This window comes from Thalia democratica, chromosome 8 (genome assembly GCF_965202585.1).
Source record: "Thalia democratica chromosome 8, ktThaDemo2.hap1.1, whole genome shotgun sequence".
In the NCBI taxonomy this organism is placed as follows: Eukaryota; Metazoa; Chordata; class Thaliacea; order Salpida; family Salpidae; genus Thalia; species Thalia democratica.
Window position 1 is genome coordinate 19,547,210 of NC_139172.1, and position 9,679 is coordinate 19,556,888.

At 24.7% G+C, this 9,679-nt stretch overlaps 1 protein-coding gene across 3 annotated transcripts in view; it reads right to left on the reverse strand.

The window, feature by feature from the left end:
* The window catches only part of LOC145841940 (uncharacterized), a 32,967-nt gene extending 24,158 nt beyond the window's left edge, over positions 1-8,809 (reverse strand). For all 3 annotated transcript variants that reach the window (XM_082949251.1, XM_082949253.1, XM_082949250.1), the window contains exons 1-8: positions 8,579-8,809; positions 7,448-7,501; positions 5,924-6,054; positions 4,703-4,790; positions 3,551-3,792; positions 2,548-2,665; positions 2,150-2,326; positions 1,220-1,382 (exon numbers count right to left, since the gene is read on the reverse strand). In XM_082949251.1, the coding sequence (XP_082805377.1) occupies positions 1,220-1,382; positions 2,150-2,326; positions 2,548-2,665; positions 3,551-3,792; positions 4,703-4,790; positions 5,924-6,054; positions 7,448-7,501; positions 8,579-8,723 (1,118 nt within the window). In that variant the 5' untranslated portion in view covers positions 8,724-8,809. The remainder of the gene's footprint in view (positions 1-1,219; positions 1,383-2,149; positions 2,327-2,547; positions 2,666-3,550; positions 3,793-4,702; positions 4,791-5,923; positions 6,055-7,447; positions 7,502-8,578) is intronic.
* Positions 8,810-9,679: the final 870 nt, after the last annotated feature.

Sequence of the window (9,679 nt, forward strand, 5' to 3'; positions counted from 1 at the left end):
AAATCAAAAAACTTTGACGGATTATCTCCAGTATTAAAAAAAAAACATTAATTTTGAGTGATAGTTCGATAAAATTACATGAAATGTGCAACGATTTAAGTGTCTTTGATAATTAAACGTAAACGCCGGGTCGGAAAACTTCTATTGATCTTCTTTAATTGGCTCGGTCAAGAAAAAAATAGAATAAAGCTTATTTGATTAAAAAATTGAAATTCCCTTTCTGCGTTAATACGTTCATGCGAGTGCGTTTCCACAGACGAGCACAAGCGCTTTGCTTTTTATTTGTTTAGGTAATACGGAGAGGGAAGTTCTTCACGCAAAGCCGCTAAGAGCAGTTTTAAGTAATCAAAGATGAAATTAATTTTCGCTGATATAATAATTAAGCACACGGATTTTCTATATACACGACTAGACGTTGAAATACTTTTTATTCCTAAACTTTGTAGTTTATTTAAAAATTACGTTTGCGCAAGTAATGAAATTCAGCTGAAGTTCTTTGATAAATTGAAACTTTAGCTTACAGATTTGTACAGGTTTTTGTAGACGTTATTTACGAATTGCATGGTAGTTTATTGAATATCGTTCAATAAGTTCTGGATGTTTAAAAAATTTAATATTAAAAACCATAAATGCAGTTTATTTTATGAAGTAAGCTGTTACTGCTAAATAGGTTTTGAATAACTCAAAGTTCACCTCTAAACAGTTTGTATGGTTAACTTATCTTTATAGTATGAATTTAAATTTGGATAGGTTTTATACTATTTTTATTTGAAAGTATCTAACTAAACTATCAGTTTTGAATAGAAGAAATGATTAAAAAAGTTGGACAAAAAACTTATACAAATTTTTCTAAACAACTTGATAAACAGACTGATCTCTATTAAATATTTTTTTTTAATAAAGTAGCTTAACTTTAGTACGATTTTTTAAGCCGATTTAACTACTAACTACTGATTTAAGCTGGTATTCATACTGAATAAAACTACTTAAAAGATCAACTACAATTTAATTACATTAACTACTTAATCAACAAAAACCTATAAAGCATAGGTTGTTGCTTAAAAATAAATTTTAATTAAGTGGATAGTAAAAAAAGTATTTGCTAGTAAAAATAAAAACTCAGTTACCAAAAGGTTAAATAAATTTTTTCAATTATCTCCTGCTATTAATTGTAACAAAATTTTTAACAAAAGCTTAAAATTATTTTGTATGAACTTACTTAGACGTGTCGAACATTATTATGACGTCAGTACTCGCATAAGCGCAACTCATATCAATGCTCAACTTTTGAAGCGGCGATACCGCATGTATGCCCCTTGCGAATATTTCCACCTCGTAAGAAGTTGAATCCAAGCTGTGCAGATGAACACCTTGTTCCCTTCCTAAAAGTTAAAGTTGTTTTCAAAAATGTTCATTTCAAAATACTTAACATGAATTCTTCTGGAACCTAAAAAAACGCTTTAAAGTTATTAAACGAACCTAGAAAAGAGCTTTTTATTTTAACGTTAATTAAACTTTATGTTACGAGAAAGTTGGTTGTACATTTATACTTAGAATAATCTATTATTACGAAACTTATTAAATTAACTATTTCCTATGTTACTAATATTTAATGAAATTTGACAAGACTTTTTTTATTAAAAGGACTTAATTATTAACAATGATTATTGGCACACATCGAACTATAAAACATAATATTTAGTAGAGTAGAGTGCTATTGGTGAGGCAACATTGCAGCATTACTTTTTTCGTACGAAAATCGAAAAAATTATGATGCGCGTTTTATAGTAGGTTTAAAGTCCGTAAAAACGAAGTTTAGTTCAAACTTTTAAGCTATTTAAAACAAAAAAGCTTAATTTTCTCCTAATAAACAATTGTATATGAAATCAGTTAAAATAAAAATATTATCAATTGTAAAGCTGTTCGAAAGCATACGTTAAATTTAAAAGGCTGGATCTATTTTACAATAAAAATCTGGAAAAAAAAACTCTGAAATGCTTTTATATACAACAACATAATTAGAAAAAAGATAAAAAACAAAATGTTATTTTCAAGAGGTAATTTACAAACTGATCATTGTCATATAGATATAAAGTAAAAATGAATTTTCTCAATTTAAACTATCATTTATAAAATTTTTACTACTAACCCACGTCAACTTCTAACTCGACATATTTTCTATTATTACCAATCTTTTCCGGTCTGTACCTGACAAGATAAGAAAGGACAAGGTCTTTCGGACGTTTCCACCTTATTTCTGCCACCTCATGGTTGTAAAGACCGACTGTAAAGCCCTCTAGCGGCTTCAACGGAATTGAATACAACTCTGTGATAAAATTCTAAATTAAGTTTCCTAATAAATGTGCACATGTTAGCTAAAAACTAAAGTTTTGTGGGTAAAACTACTTGATACAAAAGATAGTTCTAGACTAAAAAGGTTAAAATTTTTACAAAAAAGTCTGTTCTGAAAAGAATAAAATGAAATAAAATAAAGTAGAAATTCTATTAATTTTTAATTTAAAAAATATACTCTAAATAAGTACTAACCTTTTAAGTTTACTACAATTGCCCGATGTAAACTTGGCCATGAGTTACATATATCCAGTTCTTTTTTTGCAAAAACAATGTTTGCGGAATTTTTATCAACTAATTCGTTTATTTGGTCCTGTGTTTTTTGTTTAACTATAACAAAAAATTTGTTTAAATTAAACCAAAGTGATATTTAAAAAGTTAGATGAGTAACTTTAAAAGTTTTTGTATCTCAATAAAATTAACGTAAGTCAAACATACATCGATCTTTAGGTTTTGATTACTTTAAATAGTTTTAATAAAAGTAATTTTTACCTCTAAAAAAAAGTAAAAAATATTTTTGTATTCATTTTAAAATAAAAATCCTACATAGCTATTAACTTAATTATTAAAACATTTAGTATATATAAACTATTTAAATTTTGCTATTTTTAAACATCGAAAACGATTACAATTAAAAAAAATTGCTCAACGTTTTTATTAACCTTATAAAAAAAAGCTTTGTGTTAAAAACGTTATCTGACAAGTTATTTGTACTTTTGACTATTTTGAATAAACAGACGTTCATGTTAAATCTTAACACAGTATGAGAAAGCTTTTAAAATTTTATGGTGTAAGAAACTGTCATAAACTTATACATCAAACAAGCCAACAGTTACAAAAAACTTTGAAACAAATTTCTTTGTACTTTACTAACATCTTTTAAAGAGATTAAAATCTGCATAATTTAATTTACTAATTACTTAACAGCTTCTGTTTGCACTACGTTCACAACAAAAACTGAACCTGTAATGATTGGCAGTTTTAACACTTTAATTATTTCATATTTTCAAAAATAAATTAAAAAGAAAATTTTATATGCTAACGCATTACTTAAAATACCAACACTAATACACTTTAAGATGGTAAAAACGTCGTTTAGTTTAAAAAGTTTTAAGTAATTTCAAAAAACTTTTCGACTGCTAAAAAACAATTTAAAGATAAACGTTTTTATTTTTTACTTAAAGTTAAAAAATCTAACCAGCGAAGCTTTTCCATATCCGAAGACAACTGTTGCTAAAAAAGGTTGGTCTCGTAACAGTCTCGACACTTTTTTAAAGTCGTCCACAGATTCTGATCCGAGCATCAAAACAATTATTTTAGGAACATTTTTTCGTGAGCCATGAATAGGGTTTGAAGTGACCAAGTTGGTTAGTGTATAATTGAAAACTTTACTAATTTTGTTTTTTGATATTGTTTTTGACTCAGTCAAAACCTCGTATCCTAAAAAACACTTCCGTTTGTTTTCATAGATTTTTAAATTAGTAAAAAAAGTTCCTGAAACACAATATATTTTGAATACGAAGTAGTAAAAAAAACAGTTTTTTTTTTAATAATAATACCTTGTATAAACCTATTCCATAACATGCTATTGCAGTTTGAGCTGTAAAAGTTTATGTCTTCTAATTAATAACTTTTACAAAAAATCAATAAGTTTTTGTAAACTTTTATATTTTATTTAAAATTACTACAGACAATAATTAAGTTTTATAAAAACAAAGAAAGAGTATATATGATAATGCTACTAATATCTGTTATATAAAAAAGTTGTATATAAATGTATTACTTTAGTTGCTATATATAAATTTATCACGGATAGTACTAGGTAAATAAATAAATTAAAAATTTTCAAAACAGTTGTAAATAAATTATCGTAGAAATTTTCAAAGCAGATTTGTACGCTTAGTTATTTATTTTGTTTAAAAAAACCTTTAGTAATTTTTTTCTTAACATTTACTGTAGATCAAAAGCTTTATAGTTGATTTTATGTTTATAAAGATTCATTGTTCTTAAAGTTTTTAAAGGTTTGTAATAGTATTTTAAAAGATTACAGATAAACGATAGTTCAGTTATGTTTAATAAAAACTTTAATTAAAAAGAACGTCTTACATAGCAAATGGTTTAATATTTGCCTCAAGAATATAAACAAATTAAAAAAAGTTTTAAAACGCATGAGTTCCAAAATAAATTATTCACAAATTTTTTAATGCTCAATTTTCGGCGTTGGTCAATTGGTCAGTTAACAAAGAGAAGCTTTAAACATTATGAATGGGCAATAATTGGCACGAGTTAAAAAGTTAATTACATAGGATTAAGCATGTTACAATATCTGTATTTATTAATCTACAATTACCCCTTTGATAGCCGTATTGGTCTTGGTACCGTTTAAAGTCAAAGTCAAGTCCAGGATCTTTGTGTAAGTTAAGCAACGCTATGCGTACCTAAAAATAGAAAATTCACAGAATACCAATTTTTACAAAAAGTATAGTTGTTAAAAAAACTTATTTTGAGTTAACTAATTTACATTTTACCTGTTGAATAAAAGCATTTATTTAAACTATATTAAAAAATTAACTTAACATTTAACACTTTTAAAATATTAAAACCCTTTTAAAATTAACTAGTAACTTTTAGAAAGTTGTTGTTAAAGTTTACATACTAAATAAATAATTAAACAAGTAAAACATTAAAAAATATTTTTGATTATTTTAATTAATGGTACTTGGGGATACAAAGCTAAAAAAAAATATTTCAAACAAAAAAATAGTTTAAATTACTCTCAAAAAATAATCGGTCTGTATTTTAGTAATTTAGAATAAAATTAAACCTATTATATTTATTTAATAACAATGTTTTTAAAAATGCAAAATTCTTGTGTGTACGCAAAAGTTTTACTAATGTTGTTGTGAATAAAGTGAGTTAAATATATTAAAAAATAAATAAATATCTTTAGAATTAAAATTGAAAGTTTTTGTTTTTAATTCTGGCTACGCCCATGATTAATTTAAATAAAAAAGCTAAAATAAATTAATAAGATTTATTTAGTTAAAAGTGTAAACGTTTGCAACAAAAAGTAGCTTAACAAAATAAAACACATTAAATTTTTTTGCATGCTTTGTAATTAAATTGAGGTTTAAGTACATATATAGGTAAAAATTCTATACTAAAAAGTATTCTAAAATTAATTAAAACAGTATTACAGAAACAAATTACTAAGTAGAGGGAATAATAAGATTTAATAATGCTTTAAGATAAATTAGTTCTTTAACATCATTTAATTAATTAGAATAATGTTCGATAAACATTTTAATAAGCTTTTATATATTCTTTTTTTTTTTAATTTTAATGTAAGTATACTTTCTAACTTAAATAAACTTAAACTAATTATCTAATTTTAGTTAAATTAAAAATGAATCTAAAGCTTAGTAAATAATCACTTTTTTACGTGTATGGCTTTGGATATTTTCGATAGTTTATTAAACTTTTAACAACTTTAGCTTTAAAAACAAAACTTTATGTTTTACTAAGTTAACATTTTTCAAAAACTGCAATTACTTATAGTTTGACGTCAAACCTTTTTGTGGTAAGCAACGTCGAAGTGAGCTGTCAGATTTCGTAGTAAGCATTTAACTTCATCGGTCGTAACGTCGTTTAGAGCAAGACGGTCGACCATGAAAATTAAGTCCAGTGGATGTGAAAAAGTTTCTTTAAGGAAAATTTTGGTAAAAGTATCTCACGAAAAATTAAAAATATGTGAGTAGATTTTTAAAATTACCGTGAATGCGTTTAATGTTAAAACTAAAAAAAGCTGATACGCTAAGCGTTACTGCTTTTTTACCAAAAAATTCTATATTTTTTCCAATACTAACTGTACTTAAAAATAATACTCGATAAAAGCAATAAATTATACTGTTATCACTTAAATTATTTTCTCTTAAAAATTGTTAAAATGTTACTGCTATAACATAATTAATTACAGAAATGTCTTAAACCACTTTTTCGTGTAAAATAGACGTAATGAAACTTTAGTTTTGGTGGTTTTGTAAACTTTGTTTAAAACTAACTAATTCTTATAAGTGTGAAACTTTTTTTTCCTAAATATACTTACTATGTTTTAAAAGCAAACTAAGAGCAAGCATGTACCAATAAAACAGTGTATACTTTGAAAATAACGGTTTAAAACTTTATAAGTAACTAAAACTAAGGTTAGTTCTAAGTAGTTTTTCAAATAAAACAGTAACATATCTGTTATTTTACATAGAAAAAACTGGACGAAATAAAGTATGCCCTTTACGACTAACAAATTAGTATTTATCAAATATATCAAATTAAAACATAAACTATATTAGTTTATACTTACATCAAAAAAGTTCATTTTATGTAGTTGCTAAACGTATAATATCTAAATTATATAAAGTAAAAATTGCTAAATAAAGTTTATTGTATTCATCATCTTAAAAAGTTTGTTATCTTTTAAGTTGAACAAAACGTTGGTTTGCGTGCTGAAATAATCAAAATCAAAGATTTAGTTAGACAAAAAACTAAGGTTTAAAACTTTTAAAGAAGTCTGAACATTAACTTTATAGTAAAATTGTTGTAATACTGAAATTTTTACAAGCATAAAGCATGATTGTTCTAATTTAATTTAGTTCTGTTTTTGTTCAATTAATTATAATTAAAAAAAAATTAATAGTAGAAACTTAATTTAATTTATTATTGTATGTTGTTTTTAGTTTAAGTATTTTTTTGCTTTTGCCAATTACTTCTGAGTAAAAATAAAAACGTTAGTGTTACTACTATATACTTTTAAATAGTTTTAAAATGAATTTTATACCTAAGGACTTTATAAAGTGTTTTAAAAACTTAATTACACTGAAAAAGTTGTTGTAATAAGAAACTCTTAGTAAAAAATTCACTGTTAAGTTCAAATTAATAAAGTGTATTAAAGACAGTTTAACTTCATTTAAAAACTCAATCTTTTCATTTCTTTCATAAAATAACGTTTGAAAAATATAGAAGATTTTATTAAAGCTGTGCAACATTTTAGTTGCAAAAATATTTTTAAATATTGTTTATGAGCGTAAAAAAACAAATTTACCTGGATTATATTTCTGCTTCAACTTATTTTTTCTAGATAGTTTGTATTCCTCACCTGATAATTAAAAATATTAAAAATAAGTTTGATTTGTTGCTTAGTTAGAAAAAATTTCGTATGCTAGGCCTTAATTCTAAAATATTATTTAGACAGTGCTACTGCACTTACAATTGCAAAAGCAAAAATATAGTCAATTACAGAGTTTGTAACTTATAATTATAGAACACAGTTCAAAAGTAAAGAACTTAAATTACATGTTACCTACAGTTTTAACAACAAAGTTTAACTACACGGAAAAAATGTTGCAGTGCATTAGGCAATTTTAGCTTTATCTAAAGCATGTTGAAATACAAATTAAATGTTTTTGTTGTGTTTATGAATTAGTGTTTGTAAAACCGTTTTTGAAATATTGTTGTGTAAGAATTTTTGTTTATAATTTCGTATAAGTATTCAGATAACTGACGAACTTAATTCTTTTAAGTTTTAAAATATGACTTACGCCCAGTAAAAGAAACTAGTTAATATTATTCAGAGCGTAAACCATTTGAAAATTGTTAATGTTTGCTAATAGTGAATAAAGGTACTAAAACGGCTTATTAAGCAAATAAAAACGTGTATTAGTCTTAAAATTTTTATTACGAAGCAAATACTTCTTTACTGTAAAAACCTCTTTGGTTTTCTATTTTAAAATTAAATAAAAAACAACACCTTTTAATAATTTAAATGTTTGTACAGCACATTACCGTTAGTTTAGTAATTGGTTTGAATTTTAATTAGTTTACACAGCATAGTTTTAAGAATTACTTCAAATGTATTTTAAAACGGCCTAAAGATCAAACAAAAGAATTATTTCAAACAAAAAACTTTTAAAGACTGGAGGTCGAAGTAATCGTTTACTACGATGCGCTATGGTCAGATAAATAAACAATAGCCATAATTTTGTGATTAAATCAATTTAACATGCTTTTCAAGTAAAAAAAATATTACAACTTCTTTTACAGCTAAGGTAAGTTATATAATTTGTCATACTTTTCAAAAGCTTTGGTACTTCTTTATTTGCAAAAAAATAAAAGTAATATAAAAGTAAAGAGCTTAGAGACTATTTGAAAAGTAGCTTACACAAAAGTCTCTTACTTCGTTTATAAAAGTTGCGACTTTTAGAATCGCTATTTTTTCTTGCTTTCAAGCTGTGTTTGTTTAATCCGAACCCAAGTTCAAAATTAAAAAGATTTATGATTGTAAATAAAAAAACAAAATTAGTCATTATTGTTGCTTTCATCTCAATGTAGGTTTCTTTAAGCCAAATAAGGCTTGCTAAACGGGAAATTTATTATGATATCGTTTCATCAGTTTAGAAAAATATTAGCGTTCTAAAAAATTGTGTATCTAAATTTCACTTTTAAAAGCTCTGAAACAAAATATCTAAAGTCTGACGAACTAATGAAATTGTAACTTGTAATTAGTTGTACTTTTAAAGTCTGAAGTTAGTCTACCTTTTTAGTATTTGAACTTGCAAACAAGCTACTCTCAGACTTTATATTGTTGTGTACAGCAAGAAAAGGGCGACTTGTAGTGATGGAAGTTTGTAAACTTTCTCATTTTATAATTGCGTAAACTATTTACAAAACTGTTATAAAAGTTAATACTTTTGAAATGTTTATAAATCAAAACATATGTAATAATTTTGAACAACGGTATACTTTAAGTAACTTTAAGTAATTTAATTCGCGTATAGACCTTTTATAATTCGTTATAATTTTTTTTTAAGTTTAAAAACTTAGCTAGTTAAAAAATTGACTATAGTCTATCGAAAATAAAAACAATAAATACTTAAGCATTGGTATTAAAAAAAACTACTTAAAAGAATCATCCTTTAAAATTTTTAAACATAAATAAAAGTACTAATAACTTCAATACACTGCAAGCTAAGAAAGCATACATATAGAAAATAGTTTAGAGGTACGCAAATTTAATTAGGATACAATGAAATTATACAGGAAAAAAAACTAAAGAGATAGGCACATATATTTGATAAACAAAATTTTCGTATAGTTATAGTTTATTTTTAAGTTAATTCTTATGTAAGTTGTGGAACAACTTTTTGTAGCAAGTAATTAAGCGATGTTACGTTTTGCAATACAATACAATATATAGAATGCACAATGGCTTTATTTAAAGGAAAAATTTTAATTAATCTCAAAAAAAGTCAAGCCGATCTAGTTATCTTTTTTTCTA